The 21,490-nt window shown below is 33.5% G+C and overlaps 1 protein-coding gene across 2 annotated transcripts in view; it reads left to right on the top strand.

Moving 5' to 3' along the window:
• LCORL (ligand dependent nuclear receptor corepressor like) overlaps positions 1 to 21,490 on the top strand; it is a 166,274-nt gene that overhangs the window by 33,312 nt on the left and 111,472 nt on the right. For both annotated transcript variants that reach the window (XM_060012759.1, XM_060012758.1), the window contains exon 2: positions 16,970 to 17,035. In XM_060012759.1, coding sequence (XP_059868742.1) covers positions 16,970 to 17,035 — 66 coding nt within the window. The remainder of the gene's footprint in view (positions 1 to 16,969; positions 17,036 to 21,490) is intronic.

Below are 21,490 nucleotides of genomic sequence, written 5' to 3' on the forward strand. Positions count from 1 at the left end.
TATACATCCACAAATGCCCATAGCAGCATTATTGACAATAAGACAGAAAGTAGAAACAACCCAAAGTTCCATCAGCTGTCAAATGGATATACAAATGTGGTGAAGTACTAATATGTGCTACAACATAGATGAACATTAGACATTATACTCAGTGAAAGAAGCCAGACAGAAAAGTGCACATATTACATGATTTTATTTATTTGAAATATCCAGAAAAGGCAAATTTATAGAGACAGAAAGTGGATTAATCAGTACCTGGGGTTGGTTATAGGAATGAGGAGACTAGATGGGCAGAAGGTTTCTTTTGGAGGTGATGGAATGTTCTAAAATTAGATTGTGGTGATGATTGTGCATCTCTGTATGTATATTAAAATCATTGAATTGAATACTTACAATGAGTGAATTTTATGGTAGGAAATTATATCTCAGTAAAGTATTAATTAAAAAAATCCAGACTTGCATTTTGGGATTTCTTAGGACATAAAGATAGCCTTACTAATCAATTGAGATGGAATGGCGCTTGGGATAAAATTAAATTTCTATATTAGACTCTTCATAAAAATGAATTCTGATGGATTAAAGACCTACATTTGTAAAGCAAAACTTCAAAATTTTATACATACACATAGAATAATTACCTATGACTTTAAAAAATTTTTCCTATACAAAAAAATGTACAACCATAACACAAGATACAAAAAAAGTTTGTTTATGCTACGTTACAACAAAACAACCCCCCCCAAAAAAAACCTCTGAAAAAAATATTAAAATCAGCTATACCTCAAAAAACCCCTGCAAAACTCCTGTTACAAGAGAACAAAACGAAAAATCAAGCCATAACTGGGGGGGTGGGGGAGGGTACAGTTCATGAAATTGCTAATTATTACCCAGAATACTAAAACTGACTGAATTTTTGAAAAGCCCGTGGTTCAGTTGAAAAGTTGCAAAAGGGCAATATGAAAATACAACATTTCAAAATACGCTAAATTTTAGTAATAATTAGGGAACTGCAAATTAAAATAAGTGATTTTATTTTCATATGTGTGACAAATATAAAGCCAAGTTTTGGTGAGTATTTGTGGGAACCAGGAACTCTTAAACATTACTGTTAGAACTGTAGGATGATTCAACCATATAATGCAATATCTAGTAAAGTTGAAAATGTTCATACTTGAGAGCCAAGTAATTCTTCCACTTATAGATTTCTACCCCAAAAAACTCTAACACTTGGACAGGATCACACATTTATGAAGATTTTTAATGCAGTTCTGTTTGTAATAACAAAAAAGGTGAAGAGTCACACAGTTCTCAACAGAGAAATGGATAAACTGCATGTACTTATATAAATGAACTCTATAGTCAAACAGAATGAACTAGGAATTTTGGTTTTTGGTAAGGGTGATCTAAGTTATCTAGATCAATCCTTCTGCTGAAAACAATGGAAAATGCTAGATTAAAAAAATTTTTTTTAAGAGCTGAAAAGATAGTTGGGAATACACAGGCTAATGTTAGAAGTAAGAAGAAAATAAGAGGTAAAAAACTGCTTAAGCGTGAAGTCATTTGTTTTATTTGTTCTTTCCTGGCTGACTAGGCAAGAGGATCAGAATTCAAGTCCTGTAACTTGTTCAAGGTAGATATCCTTATATTCCTATCCAAATTAAGCTGGGACTTCAGAGGACCTTGCCTTCAGAGTAAATGCAACCAGACCTATATCATCTTTTTTCCCTGCAGACCCAGGAGGTTGCCTGATGATCAAAGCAGGAAAAGGAAAACGTAAAGGAAGGAAAATATCTGAGATTGAACTTGTCACAGACTGGCCTTCTAGCAGATCTGTACCCTGAGTCAATCAAGGAACTTCAGACCATGAAATTGGTTGAAGTGTTGCTGTGGTCTGAATGTTTGTCTCTCTCCAGAATTCCTAGGTGGAAAACCCAAGGGCCAAAGTGATGGTATTAGGAGGTAGGACCTTCAGGAAGTGATTAGGTCCTAAGAGTGGAGCCCTCATGATTGGGATTACTGCCCTTATAAAAGAGGCCCCAGAGAGCTAGCTTGCCCCTTCCACTGTGTGAGGACACAGGGAGAAGTTGGCATTCTGTAACCTGGAAGAGAGCCTTTACCAGAATCTGACTGTGCTTGCACCCTGATCTTGGGCTTTCAGCCTCCAGAACTGTGAGGAATAAATGTTTGCTGTTTATAAGCCACCCAGTCTCTGGTATTTTGTTACAACAGCCTGAATGGACTAAGACAAGGGTATATTAGTTTCCTATTGCTTTTGTAATACATTAACACAGATTCTGTGGTTTAACACAACATTAATTTATCTTACAGTTCTGGAGGTCAGAAACCTGAGATGGGCTTTGGTGGGCTAAAATCATGTTGTTGGCAGGGCTGTGTTTCTTTGTGAAGGCTTCAGGGGCAGAATCCATTTTCTTGCATTTTCTAACTTTTAAAGGTTGCCAACATTCCATGCCTTGTGGTCCCCTTCCATCTTCAAAGCCAGCAGTGGTCAGTTGAGTCATTCTTATAATGCCGTCTTTTATTCTGATTGTTTTGCCTCCTTCCTCCCAGTTTAAAGATCCTTGTGATTATACTGTGTCCACCATGTTAATCTCATTTTAAGGTGAGTGATTAGGAACCTTAATAACATTTGCAATCTTAATTCCTCCCTGCCATGTAGCATAATTTATTCATGGGTACTGGGTATTGGAACATGGATATATCTGTGGAGCCATTCATTATTCTGTTTACCACAGGGTGGTTTCTAGCTGACGGTGCCGTTAGATGCTTTCTGGAAACAAATGATAAGCATCTCTGGAGGAGGTCACATCCATCCTAGGCCTTAGGGAATTTTTAATCTTTTGATGGTAAAAGCCAGTAAGTACTGAATTAAGTGCACAAAGAAACAAGGCAAGATGAGCAAGACCCATCAGACAGCAGAACCAACCCATAAAAGACTATATATATATATATATATATATATATATATATATATATATATATATACACACACACACACACACACATATATATACACTATATGGTCAGATACTAATTTTTTAAATCACTGTGCTTACCATATTTAAAGAAATGACAGACCTAAATATCTGCAAGAAATGGGGAACTGTAAATAAGATGTTAAATATTTGAAAAAGAACATTATAAAACTTGTTTAACTAAAATTACTGAAATCAGCAAGTCAGAGAATGAACTTCCACCTCTGACCATGAGGAAGTAAGAGGGTTTGGACTTATCCTCCACTATAGACAGCTAGGAAACTGGACTGTATATTTAAAAGAAATTTGTTTCAGACATTGGAAAACAGGCAGCGCAGAACTGTGGTCCCTGAGGAAAAGGAAACTAATGATCACTCCAGCTTTTTGCCCGGAGGTAGTTTCCAGACTGTAGCATAGGCAGGATTGGCCCAAAAAGTGATCTCGCTGACTGGAGAAGACAAAGGTCAGCCTTTAGGGTGGTGTATGAGTGGCTGGAACTTTCCAGTGGCTGGAAAGGGGAGAGCTACATGTAGAAAGAGCTCAAGAAACCAGCATAGGGTACCCTTGAATCTTTGGCTGAAAACCACTTCATGCATATGTAGGATGACATTCTACAAGGCCTGATAAATAACACCTTTAGGAAAGGACAAGTGCCAGTGAGCTATAATTTCAACAATTTTCAGAACTTACACACACCAACCAGAATAAGTACAGTCATGGAATACAAGAGGTATTCAGTGGAGATCCAAGAAAACTAAAGGAAGTAGTAGAAAGGCTTTTCTGCTTCTTTCCTTAAAGCCTTTTTCAAAACCTCAAAGTGATCTTCAAGTAAGTTAACTTACTGAATGAATCAAATGTGACACTCTTCAAGGGGAAAAAAAAAAGGACTCACAATATAAAAATTCATAATGTCTGGCATCTGAATAAAATTACTTGACATGCAAAAAAGCAGGAAAATTTAGCTCATAATCAGGAAAAATATCAGTCAATAGAATTAGAACCAGAATTAACAGATAATAGAATTAACAGATAAGGATGTGAAAACTATTAAAATTTCCTAAGTATACTCAAGGATTAAAAGGATAGCGTGAACATAATGAAGAGGAAAATGTAAAAAGGAAAGAAATGGTTCAATAAATGGTGCTGGGTCAAATAGATATCAATATAGAAAACATCAGCTCTATCACACCATTCACAAAAAATAATCAAAATGGACCATAGCCCTAAATGTAAAACTTAAATTTCTGTAAGTTTTCAGAGAAGAGCTTTGCAGCCTTGGTGTAGAGAAAGTTTCTTAGAGCACAAAAACAACAACTATAAAGGAAAAAAATGGATGAATTGATCTTCATCAAAATTAACTTCTGTTCCTTGGAAGATAGCATTAAGAAAACAAAGGAAGGCCATAAGCTGGGAGGAAACAGCAACAACATATATATCAGACAAAAGGATAGTATCCAGAAAATACTTAAAAACAAACAAAAATGCTCTTACTACTCAATTATAAGAGGTGAAACAACCCAATTAAAATTTTTGCAAAATATTTTAACAGAGACATATGAATGGCAGTAAGCATGTGAAAAGATGATCAACATCACTAATCATTAGAGAAATGCAAATTAAAATCACAATGAGATATCATGACATTAGGAAGGTTTTAAGTCATTTGAATGGTTGAAAAGAAAAAAAAAGTAAACAAAAGAAAAACACACAGTTGACCATACCAAGTGATGTTGGAGTTGAGAAGCCATAATGTAACATTTGTACATGGCTGGTGAGAATGTAAAACGATACAATAACATTTTTTGAATTGAAGTATAGTTAATTTACAACATTGTATTAGTTTCTGGTGTATAGCAAAATGATTCAGTTATACATATATGTTGTTTTTAATATTCTTTTCTATTATAGTTTATTATAAGATATTGAATATAGTTCCCTGTGCTATACAGTAGGACCTTTTTGTTTATCTATTTAATATATAGTAGTTTGTATCTGCTAATCCCAAACTCCAGATTTATCCCTCCCCCCCTTTCCCCTTCGGTAACCATAAATTTGTTTCCTATGTTTGTGAATCTGTTTCTGTTTTGTAAATAGTTCATTTGTATTATTTTTTAGGTTCTGTATATGAGTGATATCATAGGATATTTGTCTTTCTCTTTTATGACTTAGTTGACTTAGTATGATAACTCTAGATCCATCCATGTGTTGCAAATGGCAATATTTCATTCTTTTTATGGCTGAGTGACACTCCACTGCATATATATGCATCTTCTTTATCCATTCATCTGTTAATGGATACTTAGGTTGCTTCCATGTCTTGGCTATTGTGAATAGTGCTGCAATAAACATAGTGGTGCATGTATCTTTTCGAATTACAGTTATCATCTTTTCTGGATATATGCCCAGGAGTGGGACTGCTGATCATATGGTAGCTCTATGTTTAGTTTTTTAAGGAATCTCCATACTGTTTTCTGTAGTGGTTGTACCAGCTTACATTCCCACCAGCAGTGTAGGAAGATTTTCTATTCTTCACACTCTCTCCAGCATTTATTTGTAGACTTTTTGGTAATGGCCATTCTGACTGGTTTGAGGTGATACCTCAGGGTAGTTTTGATTTGCAGTTCTCTAATAATTAGTGATATTGAGCATCTTTTCATATGCCTGTTGGCCATCTGCATATCTTTATTGGAGAAATGTCTATTTAGTTCTTCTGCCCAGTTTTTGATTGCGTTGTTTGTTTTTTTGTAATTGAGTTGAGCTATTTTTTTGTTTTTTGTTTGTATTTAAGTAGCCCTTGAGTTGAGTCTATCTATCTATTTATTTATTTATGGTTGTATTGGGTCTTCGTTGCTGCGTGTGAGCTTTCTGTAGTTGCAGCAAGTGGGGGCTACTCTTCATTGAGGTGCGTGGGCTTCTCATTGCGGTGGCTTCTCCTGTTGTGGAGCATGGGCTCTAGGCATGTGGGCTTCAGTAGTTGTGGCACACAGGCTCAGTAGTTGTGGCTCGCAGGCTCTAGAGTGCAGGCTTAGTAGTTGTGGTGCACGGGCTTAGTTGCTCCACGGCATGTGGGATCTTCCTGGACCAGGGCTTGAACCCGTGTCCCCTGCATTGGCAGGTGGATTCTTAACCAATGCACCACCAGGGAAGCCCTGAGCTGTTTTTATATTTTGGAAATTAAGCCCATGTTGGTCTCATCATTTGCAAATATTTTCTCCCACTCCATAAGTTTTTTCATTTTGTTTATGGTTTTCTTTGCTGTGCAAAAGCTTATAAGGTTTTTTCCTAGATCCCATTTGTTTATTTTTGCTTTTTATTTTTCTGTTGCCTTGGGAGAATGACCTAAGAAAAACACTGCTATAACATGTCAGAAATGTTTTGCCTATGTTCTCTTCTAGGAGGTTTATGGTGTCATGTCTTAACATTTAACTCTGTAAATCACTTGGGGTTTATTTTTGTGTGTGGTGTGAGGGAGTGTTCTAACTTCACTGATTTACATGCAGCTGTCCCGTGTTCCCAACACCTCTTGCTGAAGAGACTGTCTCTTCTCCATTGTATATTCTTGCCTCCTTTGTCGAAGATTAATTGACCACAGGTGTATGGTTTTATTTCTGGGCTGTCTATTCTGTTCCATTGACCTATATGTCTGTTTTGTGCCAGTAACATGCTATTTTGATTACTGTAGCTTTGTAGCATTGTCTGAAGTCTGGGAGGGTTATGCCTCTAAGCTTTGTCCTTTTACCTTAAAATTGTTTTGGCAATTCTGGGTCTTTTATGGTTCCATATAAATTTTAGGATTATTTGTTTTAAATCTGTGAAAAATATCATGCATAATTTGGTAGGGATCACATTAAATCTGTAGGTTGTTTTGGATAGGTAGTATGGCCGTTTTAACTATACTAATTCTTCTAATCCCAAAGCATGGGATATCTTTCCATTTCCTTGAATCTTTAGTTTCCTTTATCAGTACTTTATAGTTTCAGCATATAAGTGTTTCCCTCTTCGATCAGATTTATTCCTAAGTACTTTATTTTTTTATGTGATTTTTATGTGTTTCACCTCTTTGATCAGATTTATTCCTAAGTACTTTATTTTTTTAATGTGATTTTTAACTTTCCCTTTCTGATATTTCATTATTAGTGTAAAGAAATGCAACAGATTTCTATGTTAATCTTGTATCCTGCTACCTTGCTGAATTCCTTTATAAGTTCTAGTTGTTTTTATGTGGAGACTTTAGGGTTTTTTATATACAGTATAATGTCATCTGCATATAATGACAATTTTACCCCTTAAAATTTGGATACCTTTTATTTCTTTTTCTTGTCTGATTGCTGTGGCTAGGACTTCCAATACTGTGTTGAATAGAAGTGGTGAGAAGAGTGGGAATCTTTGTCTTGTTCCAGATTTTAGTGGGAAGGCTTTCAGCTTTTCGCCATTGAGTATTACGTTGCCTGTGGGTTTGTCATAAATAGCTTTTAATATGTTGAGATATGTTCCCTCTACACCCACTTTGGTAAGAGTTTTTATCATGAATAGATGTTGAATTTTATCAAATGGTTTTCCTGCATCTCTTGAGATGACCATGTGGTTTTTGTCTCTTATTGAGGTGGTCTGTCACATTGACTGATTTGTATATGTTGAACCATCCCTGTGGCCCTGGGATGAATCCCACTTGATTGTGGTGTATGATCTTTTTCATGTGTTGTTGGATTTGGCTTGCTAATATTTTGTTGAGGATTTTTGCATAAAATGATATAATAACTTATGAAAACATTTTGATTTCTTAAAAAGCTAAACAACTTGGGGTTGCCAAGGGGGAGGGTGGTGGGGGAGGGATGGACTGGGAGTTTGGGGTTAGTAGATGCAAATGATTACATATAGAATGAATAAACAAGAAGGTCATACTGTATAGCACAGGGAACTATATTCAATATCCTGGGATAAACGATAATGGAAAAGAATATAAAGAAGAATATGTATCTGTATAATGGAAACACTTTGCTATACAGCAGAAATTAACACAACACTGTAAATCAACTGTACTTCAATTTTAAAAATAAATTAATTTGAAAAAGGTAAACATAAACCTACCATATAACCCAGCCATTTCACTGTTAATTATATATGCAAGAAAAATGAAAATATCCACCGACATCTGACTGGATAATTCCATACGATAGAGTATACTAGAAAATAAAATAACAAAGTAATGATACAGGTGACAGTATGGATAAAACTCAGAATCATTCTGCTGAGTGAAACGGGTCAGGCCAAAAAAAAAATATATGGAGTGTGTACTGTAAGTTTCTATTTTTGTAAAATTCTAGAAAATGTAAACTAATCTATAGTGTTTGCCTAGGGTTCTGAGTAGAGGGATAGATGGATTAAAAACAAGTGAGCAGGGGGCTTCCCTGGTGGCACAGTGGTTAAGAATCTACCTGCCAATGCAGGGGATATGGGTTCGAGCCCTGATCCGGGAAGATCCCACATGACACGGAGCAACTAAGCCTGGGACCACAACTACTGAGCCTGTACTCTAGAGCCCGCAAGCCACAACTGCTGAGCCTGTGTGGCACAACTACTGAAGCCTGCGCGCCTAGAACCCATGCTCCGCAACAAGAGAAGCCACCACAATGAGAAGCCCGTGCGTTGCAACAAAGAGTAGACCCTACTCGCCACAACTAGAGAAAGCCTGCACGCAGGAACGAAGACCCAGCACAGCCAAAAATATATATAAATGAATTTATTTTTAAAAAAGAGTGAGCGTGTGTTTGGAAGTGTTGCAAGTGTTAGTTTTTTTTATTGTGGTAATGGTTTTATGGGCATATGCATATGTCAGAACTCTTCAAATTATATATTTTAAATATCTGGTGTCCTATTGCAAACTAGGCACTGCAGAAGAAAAGATCAGTGAATTGAAACATAGCAACAGAAAAAACCGAAAATACAGAACAGGTAGAAAAAGAACTAGGGAAAAAAGTAAACTGTGCATTAGTGATTTTTGGAACAATATCAAGTGGTCTAACAATATAGAATTGGAATCCAGAACAAAAAGAGGCCATACAAAAAATATTGGGAGAAATAATTGCCATGAGTTTTCCAAATTTGATAACAACTGTAACCCTGCAGAGATCCAGGTAGCTCAACTTATTTATCCCAAGTAGAATATACACATAGAAAGCCACCCAGAGCACATAATAATCAAATTGCGCAAAGTCAGTAATAAAGAGGAAATTTTGAAAGCAGCCAGAGAAAAAGACACATTACTACAGAGGAACGAAGATGAGAAGGACTGCAGACAGTCAGGAACTTTGCAAACCGTTAGACAATGGAATGATATCTTTAAAGTGCTGGCGTCAAAAGCTGTCAACCTAGAATTCTATACCTAACAAAATGGTTTTTTTTAAGTGAAGACAGAATGATTTTTTTTTCCAGAAAAACAATAGCTGAAAAAATTCATTGCTAGCTAACTTTTAGTACAAAAAATATTGAAGGAAGTTCTTTAAACATAAGATCTACACAAAGGAAAAAAAGCTTACAGAGATTGTAAATATGTACATAAATATAAGAGAGACATTCTCCTGTTTAAAATTTCTTTAAAATAATTTCTCTTTTAAAGTAAAAGTAATGTATTGTGGGATTTATAACAGACGTGGATGTAAAATGTATAACCATGGCACCGAGAATGGGGGTGGAGCATGGATATATACTGCTCCTATCATTGTCTCTTAAGTCATATTATAATATTTGAAGGTAGACTGAAAAGTTAAAATGAACATTATAAATCCTATAGTAGCAAGCACTAAAAAACTAAAAAGAGGTTGAGCTAATAATAGCGAATAGTGGAAATAAAATAGAGTATTAAAAAATCCTTATTCAATCCAAAAGAATATTGTGGGAGGTGATAGTTGGGGGAAGTAACATATAACAGATGGAATAAATAGAAAACAAATAACAAGATGGCAGATATAAACCCAACCGTATTGATAACTACATTAGATATTAATCATCTAAACACTTCAATTAAAAAGCAGATATTTACACTGTATTGAAATATTAACTGTATGTTTCCCACAAGAAACTCAATGTAAATATAAAGACATAGGTTAAAAATTAAAGGATGGAAAAAGATATATAGTTGACCCTTGAACAACAAGCAGGTTAGGGATGTCGTCCCTCCACACAGTTGAAAATCTGCCTATAACTTGTAGTCGGCCTTCCATATTTATGGTTCCTCTATATCTGTGGTTTGCATCTGTGGGTTTAACCACCCACAGATCGTGTAGCACTATAGTATTAACTATTGGAAAAAATGCACGTGTGAGTGAACCCACACAGTTCAAACCCATGTTCGTCAGAGGTCAACTGTATAAAAAAAATGCTAATCATAAGGAAGTTGCTGTGTCTGATGTAACATCAGACACAGTAGACTTCAGGCCAAAGGATAAGACTTTAGAACAGGGATAAAGGGGAGCATTTTTTAATGATGATGAAATCAATTCGCAAAGGAGACAATATAAAAAATATATATGCACCTAATATCGTAGATTCAAAATACATGAAGCAAAAACTGACAGAACTTAAAGGAGAAAGATAAGACAGAAGACCAATAGAACTATAGAAGACTTAAAGAACACTTTGTCAGCTAGGCCTAAGTGACATTTATAGTACACTCCACCCAATAACTGCAAATACACATTCTTTTCAAGTATACATGCAATATTCACCAACATAGTACATCATGTGCCACCTGTAAATCAAATCTCAATAAATTTAAAGTGATTGTAATCTAACAAAGCATGTTTTATGGTCACAAGGAATTCAGTTGGGATTCAGTAACAGACTTCTGGAAAATTCCCAAATATTTGGAAGATAAACAGCACATTTATAACCTGGGCGCATAACAATGCATCATAAGGAAAATTACAAACATTTTGAACTGAATGAAAAGACAATTTATCAGAATTTATGAGATGGAGCTAAAGTAGTGAATAGGGAGAAATTTATAGCTTTAAATGCTTTTACTAGAAAAGGACAGAGGTCACATATCAATGTTCTAAGCTTTCACCTTAAAAACTTAGAAAAATAAGTGCAAATGAAACAAAAAATAATTATAAGGAAGAATATAATAAAGGTAGGACAGATATAAAAACCATAGAAAAGGATGAACAATAAAATTATTTAAACCACAGTGGTATTTTGAAAAGATCAATAAAATGGCTAAAAGTTTGGCCAGAGAGATCAATAAAAAAGTAGAGGAGATAATTAAACTGCTATGAGAATGAAAGAGGGCTATCACTGCAGATTGTATAGACATTAAAAGGGTAGTAGGAAAATCTTTTGAACAACTTTATGCAAATAAATACTATAACTTATACAAATTGCATAGCATAACCCTGTTACCATAACAAAATAGACGTTTCAATAGAAAGGATGCTTAAAATCATTAGTCATCAAGAAATTGCAAATTACAACCACTATTATATACCCATACATGTTCCTTACAGTGGCTAAAGTTAGAAAGATTGACAGTGCTAAGTGCTGTATGTTGGTAAGGATGTGGTGCAACTGAATCTCTCACATTTTACTGGTGGGAATGTAAAAGAGTACAGCCATTTTGCAGAACCGCTGTACAATTCCTTAAAATATTAATAGCAAACCAGAACAATCTTACCACTCAGCCCAGCAATAACACTCTTATTTATTCAAGAGAAATGATAACATATATTCACAAAGACTTTTAAACAACTCAAATGTCCATCAACATGAGACTTAATAAACAACTTGCCCTATATCCGTATAAGGAATACACCTCAGAAATTAAAAGCACTGTTGATACCTGCAACAGCATGGATAAATCTCATTAACAGGTGGCTGAGCAAAAGAAGCTAGACACAAAACAATATATGCTCTGATTCCATTTATATGCAACTATAGAAAAGATAAGTCTAATTTATAATGACAGAAAATAGATTAGTGTTTCTTTGGGCTTTGGGTTGTTCCAGGAAATTTACTTATATGGCACAAAGATACTATTTGAGTTGATAGAAATATTCTGTGCTTGATTATGTTCTTAGTTAAATGAAAATATGCATTTGTCAAAATTTAGTGAACTTTATTTTAAAATGGGTACATAGTATTGTATGACAATTTTATCTCTATAAAACTGACTTAAAAAAATCAGAGGGTGTGTTTGTCAGCTGATTGTGCAATAGAGGGAATTTGTGAAGTGGAATATATATGGTAGAAGAAATTAAATGCAGTTAAGAAAAAAGAAAGAAATGTAAAATATAGGAGAGAGGGCAGCATGAAGTATGTTATGAGAACAGCTTAAGTACTTTTGATCAGAGTCTTAGGAAGGGTGTTAACAGCAACACATATTCACTAAAGGCGGTACTTTAGGCAGAAGCAAAGTATTCCTAGATGAATGCTCTGAGATATGATAAGTAATGAAGAGCAGAGACAGTGGTAAATATGTGTGCAAACATAAAACAACATAGTGTTTAGTGAAGTATATAGAGCAATAGCATAAATAGGAAGGAGGTCTAAGTCCTAGAAGGATGGGTAAAGATTTTGATTAATGTTAGACCTATATCCTAATTTCTGGGATAACCTCAAAAAGAATAGAAATAGAGGGCATAATTATCATATTGATAGAGGAAAAACAAAATTAAGCAATACATATTCAGTGAATTCCAAAGTTTGCAAGAAAGGTGAAAAATAGAAGCTTGATACAAATAGAACAAAAACAGATAAGGAATTTAAACCCAAATATAAACTCTTAAATTTAAATTACTAAATTTTGACAAAATGTAGTGTTTTAGAAAAAGAAATTCCATATTATTTAATAATACAGAAAGGTTGTAAGGAAATAATTGAAAAAGACATTATGGAAACAATAACAAAAAGTGTTTTATAGGTGTGTAACAAAAGACCATATAGCCGAATGCAAAAATCATTGCTAGAAATAAAAAGGTTCACTTTGTAATTATATGAAGTTCTATTCACCAGGATGATATAACAATTATAAAATTATAAGCACTTAATAATGTAGCCTCAAAAACTTATAAAGCAAAATTTCAAAGAAGTAAAAAAGAGAAATAGACAAAGTCACAATTTCATAGAAGATTTTGCTTACTTTTCTCAACAATTGATAGAAAAAACAGACATTGAAAAACCAAAAGTGTAAAATTGCATCCAGCAATTTTAGAGTATGTATTCTTTTCAAGCATATGCAGAGAATTTTCAAAAATTGTGTATTGACCATAAAGACAGTCTCAGAAAATTTCAAGATTGAAATCATGTTGGGTACTTTCTTTTACTACAGTGTAATTAAGTTAGAAATCTATTAAAAGGATAGACTATCCATATATATTTGGAAATTAAGAAATACACTTCTAAAAACTGTGAACCGGAAAAGAAGACATAATGAAAATTAGGGAATATTTCGACTGAATGATGAGAAAATATGACTGGAATGCAGCTTATTAGATGGAAATCAGTAACTTTAAATGCATATATTAGAAAAGAAGAAAGGCTGAAAGTTAATGAGCTCTTCCATTTCAGGAAGAAAAAATAAGAGCAGAATAAAATAGAGGGCAGGAAGAAATAAAAGCAGGGACAGGAATTAATGGATAAGAAAACAGACATACAATAGAGAAGATCAAGGAATCAAAAAAGAATTCTTTTTAAATCTAAAAAAAAAGAGAGGGAGAGAAACTTTTAATGGCTCGACTAAGAAAAAAGAGAAATCATAAATAACTGAAGTATGGAATGAAAAGCAAAAAGGACATGACTGCTGATATTGTTGACATTAGATAGATAAAAACATACAAGGAAATGTTTTATGCAAATAAATTAGAAAATATAGTTGAAATGGGCAAGTTCCCAGAAAACTATGACTAACATAAGAAATAGAATACATGAATAATCCTTTAACAGTTAAATAAATTTGATCAGTAATAGGCACTTCAGAAAGACTTTATTTCCATTTGGCATCCCTGGCATGTTCTTTTAAAATGTTCAAGCAAGGCATCCTACATTTCCTAATATTTTCCCAGAGAATAGAAAAAGAAAGGTCATTGCCACTCATTTTATGAGGGTAGCATAACGTTGATATAAAAACTTGATCAAATACAAAGGAAATTTACAGACCAGTCTCATTACTGAACATAGATGCCGAAATTTGAAAGGACTAATCAAGATAAGGAACCCAGCAAATATGTCTCATGATAATGTTGGATTTTCCCAGGAATGGAAGAGGTTTGGTTTAATATTCAATGTAATTCACTGTATCACTATATTCAGAGATTTAAGAAAGAAAAATGACATAGTTATTTCAATAAATTCAAAATAAATTTGGTACTCAGCCTTAAAAAAAAAAGAAAGAAATGTTGCCGTTTGTGACAATGTGGATGGACCTGGAAGGTATTATGCTTTGTGAAGTAAGTCAGACAGAGAAAGACAAATACTGTATGTTTTCACTTATAAATAAAATCTAAAAAATAAAATAAATGAATACAACAAAACAGAAACAGACTTACAGAGAACAAACTAGTAGTTACCAGAGGGAAGATGGGTGGGAGGATGAGCAAAATGTGTGAAGGGGATTGAGAGGTACAAACTACTAGGTATGAAATAAGCTACAAGGTTGTAATCTACAGCACAGGAAATATAGTCAATATTTTATAATAGCTTTGTATGGAGTATAGTCTATAAAAATATTGAATTATTGTGTTGTACACCTGAAATGCAATATTGTAAATCAAATATAAATAAACTGATTGATTTGGTAAAATTCAATATCTTTGCATGGCAGGAAAACACCCCTAGCAAGCTAGACATAGAATGAACTTCCTTAATGTGATAAGCAGTATTTCTCTTAAAGAATACAGCAAACATATTTAATGATGAAACTTGGAATGTGTTCCCATTTAGATTGGATGTGTCAAGGATGCTCACTCTGACCACCAATTTTCAACATCATAATTGAGGTCCTAGCTAAGCCAGTAAGGCAAGAGCAAGAAAAAAGAAAGCAATAAGGATTAGAAAGGAACAAAACTACCATTATCTATAGATGATATATTTGTATATGTAGAACATTTCCAGATAAATTATAATTACAAAGTTTAGCGATGTTGTTAGATAACAGAGTCAATATACAAACATCAATTGTGTTTCTATATGCCTACAAGAAATAAAACTTTTAACTAAAGATATCATTTACAATAGCACCAACACTATGCAATATGAATAAATCTTAACAGGCTGTATGTAAGACCTTGGTCTTATCTAGTGAACAGTTGAGGAACCCAGTAGAAAAATGTAAGTCTCTGTTTGCTTTCTTTTCAGGCTTAAATCTAGGAAATATACACTGTTTAAATTCAGTATGCTTACCCCGGGGTGGGGGGCGCTATGCATTTTGTCCAAAATACCACAGAATAACATCCTAAAATAGTTGTTTGCAGTATTATTTTTGGAGTAAATTGATCACATCAAAATAGAATATCTTGGTAATAGAGATTTGGGGCTTGTTCAGTCTGAGTCTTTATCTAATAGTAAGTCTTTTCTGTAGCATTCTTGAAAGCATCCTCTGGTGGGAGTTAATTCACTTTTCTGCCTGAAATTTCCACTCATGGGAACTAGTACTGAATCATTTCACAGAGATTTTTTTAAGTACATATTTACCAAGTACCATGAGAGCTACCTTTACTTTGTCAAATTTAGGACATCATCAGTTGTAAGATGCATCATTTCTTCATGTTCTACTAAATAAAAAAGTCACTTTTCGACTGACACACCATTGATTTTAACATGCATCTTGAGTATAGAGGTTTTTAAACGTTTTTAAAAGCAGTTTATGATTTATAAAACATTTCTACAGAAATATTTCTCGTGTTTTACAGTTTAGAAATATTACTGAGAAAATGTCTTTAATTTTTCAGGTCTATCATGCTTCCTTTCGTTTTCTTCCTTCATAATTTAAGCATCCCTAAATTAGTTCCTTTTTTTGGTTTTCCATTTATTTTGCCATCCTGGTCATTTTCCAGGATGCCTTGTAGTTTATCAGTAACCTGCTTAATACTGAATATGATGCAAACTTCAAAAAGAAAATTGTAAAATCTTAATATTAGTTTATCCACAAAGTAGAATACTCAGTTCATGAACTAGAGTTTTGTTAATAAGATTTTCAGTAATTTTTTTCCTTAAAACAAGGCAAAATTGTTGTGTTTTAATTTTTACAAGCAGGTTTAAATTTTATATATCATACTTTTCACAGCAAAAATTTCTCCCCATTGACACTTATTTACTCGTTTTTAAAATTGAGGTTAAAGATGCTACTTTTTTTAAAGTTAACATTTTTTGTAACCAGTATAAACAGGATTGTAATACACGTCTCTTCTAATTATTCTTTTCATCTCTACAAATCATTGCAAAACAAATCTGCTGGGCTTCCCTGGTGGCGCAGTGGTTGAGAGTCTGCCTGCCGATGCAGGGGACACGGGTTCGTGCCCCGGTCTGGGAAGATCCCACATGCCGCGGAGCGGCTAAGCCCGTGAGCCATGGCCACTGAGCCTGCGCATCCAGAGCTTGTGCTCCGCAACGGGAGAGGCCACAAACAGTGAGAGGCCCGCGTACTGCAAAAAAAAAAAACACAAAAAAACAAATCTGCTCATTATTTTAACCTGGGACTATTTCTAAATGACGAGGTGTTTACTTGTTTTAGAAGTGAATATTTACATTTAAATATTTACATTTTTTTTTTTACAATCATGTAATTCCTGGTAGTCATTGTGTGACTTCTTGCTGTGTTGTATATATTGCCTAGTTCAACTTAATTCATCTAAAGGAAAAAATGACACCTCATAGTATGTTAAATTTATAATTATCTGATTCATATAGAATTTATGGCTTTTGATTATTGTAAAATTAAGCTTTTTTAGTAGTTAATATACTTTTCTGTCTTTAATTAAACACAGGTTTTGAGAGTATTTTAGAAGGGCTTTATGGACCACGGCTACGAAGAGACCTCAGTTTATTTGAAGGTAATGTTTCTTTAAATTTTATTTAAAAATTTTAATCTTCTGTCCATTTTACAAATGAAAAATGGTTGTTCTATACTAACTTTGTATTAAAATGAATTTGTGATCTCATTTAATTAGAAAATATTTTTAAATAAGTAAATAAAATGATCTAAATATTATTTCTATTACATAATGTAATAATGATAATTACAAAATTTAAAACAAAATTTCTATTATTACATTATTATATAATCTTTAAAAAACTTTTAGTACATTGATCAAAGTAGAAAACAAAGCTTGTTTTTGGCTTAATGGTAAAATTTAATTTTTGTTATTTTAAACATTATGTGCCCTGACTTATTCTTAAAGAGGCCTTAAAAAGGTTCAGTTAAATAAATATCTCCTGTTGCTTATGATATAGGCAGCCTGGAACTCAGATTGTCATTCTGAGATACGCCGCCATGTGTGTTCAGAGTTTTAATACTATTTGTTATTTCTTATGGCCTCCTCTTCCAAACACTCTAGCATAAATCCTCGTGGAAGATTTTGATCTATGCTATAATTGCTATAATATAGTTTAGTTTTTTTTATTACTTGCTTGGAAATGTAGAGCACTAGGAGAGAACATTTTTGTAGACATTTGAAATTTTATAGTACAGCTCATTCACAAAATGGGCAGTGCTAGTATAGATTTTCTACTTTGATTTTGGTACAATTATTTCTGAATCTCGTACCTGTTCAGTTTTATATGCTAATAACTCTTAGCTTCTATTCTTCTCTGGTACTTTCCATTCTACAAAGACCCAAGGTATCTTGTATAAATAAATCTTTTGAGTTGAGGCAATCAAAAGTTTTCTACTTATTCTTTTTTTTTTTAATTAATGTTGAACAGGATAATTGAGTTATGAACCATAGAGCTGGTATCTATGAAAGATCATTTGTGCCAACCACCCACGTTCAGTCAGATAAATGATATCCATGCAGAACATGACTTTTAGGATGGAGACTCTAAAACGTGCCTTATTCTAGTGTATTATCATTCTTATGGCTAAGAGCTTTCTCTTTTATCTCTTAACTGTACTCATTTTTCGTTTTATCGTAGTTTAACACTGGATTAAATATTTTTACCTGATATATTTATAAACACTACTAATTGTAGTTTCACCTATTTTTCTGAGCATGTAAATGAAGAAAGGAAAAATCCGAAGAAACAAGAATTTAACCTGTGCTTGATATTTCTTCAACCTTTCTTTTTAAACCTGCTGTCCTCATTCAGATCAGAAGTCAGCATTATACTTAATTGCCTTCTGATAACCCAAGTTGCAACTTGTAACTCTAAGCGTCTTGCTTCCCTCACTGTCATTTATTTATTTATGTAGTTATGTGTGTATATATTTATGTCTTCGGAAATTAGTTTATTACATAAAGGGCAGAATGTCCTAATGAAATAAATTCTTGTATTTTATATTTAGACTAGTATTTCCTTAGCATACAAGTAACACATGTTCATTTTTGGAAATTAGAGAATACAAATAAATCAGAAAGAAAAAAATTACTCCTAGTTCTATGACCCACAGATAACCTTCACCATTTTTATATAAATTTAAAATATATGTTTAGATGTATTTATTCTTTTATTAAAGTAGTACATACTGTATATACAGTGTATATAGTTTTTTGTGCCTACTGATTTTGTTCACTGGTGTATCATTTGGGTATATAAAGTTCTGGATCATCATTCTTAATGGCAGCACAGTATTACATTGTAGATCTATGGTAATTAATTTAATTAATTTAATACCCTGTTGCTTATACCTCATTCCATTTATTCTTTTAATTCTGATAGATCTTGTACCTTATATCCTCTTTTGTTCTTTTTTTGGTGGGAGGATTTACAAAATTAGCTAAGCTTTTGGTGGGAGGATTTACAAAATTAGCTAAGCTTTGGAACTTAGCTTCTTCTCACACATAGGCACATATTGATGTTGCCCTTTTCCACCCCAGACGTTCTAACTTTTCTCCAGGTTTCTTAGGTAAATTCTTCCTCCTTTTCTTTGCTCTTTTGAATTAAAAAAAAAAGGTTTCTAATCAAAGTTTCAGGCTTAAGAGGGATAATATTAATTGTAGTAATAAATCTGTATCTGTGCAAAGATAAAGACAGCCATACATTTTGAAGGAAGGTTACAACAGAGCTATCAAAGTGTAGAGCCTTTGAAAAGGCATATAGAAGCTATCCATTATAGACATCTCCAGCTTTTTTCTTATCCTCTTCTTAAATAAGTGTGCTTTCTTTGTTATCATTGTTTAAAATGGTTAAATATTTAGATGTTAGGACTACCAAGTGTAGGTATTTCTCATTATACAAATCTGTATGCAAGAATCACATAGGTGAGTGTATGTTTCTAGATAAATCATTGGAAATCTGAACCCTTGTTACTCACTTTCCAAAACTCAGGAACTAGATGAATTGGCTAGCCAAGGGATCCTTGTATATTACTCTAAATTATTTTTATTATAAAATTAAATGCATAGTATTTTTATTTTATAATACATTTAAGTTAAATAGACTGCATTGCCAATCTGCTACTGCTTCTGTGGAAAAATGTACTCTAAAATTCATAGTGCTACCTTGAAAGTCAACTTTGCCATACAGTGTGTTTTTAATTTTAAGGCTTTTTATCATCTGTATTAGTGTTTTGAGAAGTTTATATTTTAATTCTTGAAATCTATTCAGAGTCACCTCCAGATTGAATGGTTTTGAAAGCTTTTGAGTGTTGCTAATTTTTAATTTGTTGGAAACAAAAGCTTTCTGTCTTCTTTGATCTGTTCTTAGGACTTTTTGTCCTTTTGAGGAAAACATAATTATTATTTCTTTTTGGAGTAAAGTCTCCAAAGAAACTTTGAATGTCATCAATTTTTATGTACTCCTTGAAAAGTTCCCCATACCCTATGCCTCTCTTCTACCAACCCAGAATTCACTTTTCCTGCTATCACATGACTTTTAAGCAGAAATTCACTCTTGTTTTCTGCTTTAGTCAATCCTTTCTCATGTCTTATTGGGGAACCAGTTTCTTTCATTTGTAGGATTGTCTGATTTACTTGCCCTGACTATGGATATTTACAAAATATGAAAAGAGTACAGTAGGCAGGCATAAAGTGGCTGATAGATCCTTATTGGTTTTTCCCTAGCTCTGTCCACATTTCAAAGAGAAATTATATCAGAGGTATGCAAGCGATTGCATCGTGGCCAAATCCAGCTCACTGACTGTTTTTGAATGGCCTGTGAGCTAAGAATGGTTTTTATGTTTTTAAATAGTTGAAAAAAATCAAAAGAAGATTTAATATTTTGTGGCTTGTGAAAACTATATGAAGTCCATATTTAATGCCCGATTAGTACAGTTTTATTGGAAACAGCCCCTCTTATTTGTTGACATATTGTCTATGGCTACTTTTGTCCTTCAACAGTAGAGTTGAATGGTTGTGACAGAGACCATATATCCTGCAAAACCTAAAATATTTGCTCTCTGGCTGTGTATATTATAGTAAAGGTTTGCTAATCCCTGACTTATACCACTGACCAACATTTAATATTTTTGGCTTAATATCCTTTTTTTTCCCCAACTGTTAACACTATGATGATGGAGCAAACAAAACTACTTTTTAATAAGATTTATTGGATGACATATTTTGAATGCTTATTTTGTGTTAGGAACTGTGATGAGCAATGAGGAAAGAAAAATGAATAGGTAGTATCTCTTCCTACTAGGAACCCATACCCTAGTATTAACTAAAAAATGAGTAGCTTTCTAATATGAATTGATGCTTATTTATATTAAAACCAGAGAATCTAATACTATTTTATAGTTAGTTATATAAGTTATATTAGCTTTCCTCAATGTGTACACAGAGACTTATCCAAGTGTACAGGCATACCTCAGAGGTATTGCAGGTTCAGTTCCAGACCACTGCAATAAAGAGAATAATGCAATAGAGTGAGTCACATGAATTTTTGGTTTCCCAGTGCATATAAATTTTTTGGTTTCTACAGTTATGTTTACACTATACCGTAGTCTATTAAGTGTGTAATAATAGCATTATGCTAAAAAACAATGTATGTACCTTAAGTTAAAAAAGACTTTATTGCTAAAAAATGCTAACCGTCACTTGAGCCTTTGGCAAGTTGTAATTGTTTTGCTGGTGGAGGGTCTTGCATTGATGTTTATGGCTGCTGACTCATCAGGGTGTTGGTTGCTGAAGATTAGGATGGCTGTGGTGATTTCTTAAAATAAGACAACAATGAAGTCTGCCACACTGATTGACTCTTCCTTTCACAAACAATTTGTAGCATTCAGTGCTATTTGGTAGCATATTAGCCACAGTAGAACTTCTTTCACAATTGGAGTCAGTCCTCTCAAAACCTGCCATTGTTTTATCAACTAATTTTATGTGATATTCTAAATCCTTTGTTGTCATTTC

The sequence above is a fragment of the Delphinus delphis genome, chromosome 5 (assembly GCF_949987515.2).
Source record: "Delphinus delphis chromosome 5, mDelDel1.2, whole genome shotgun sequence".
Taxonomy (NCBI): Eukaryota; Metazoa; Chordata; class Mammalia; order Artiodactyla; family Delphinidae; genus Delphinus; species Delphinus delphis.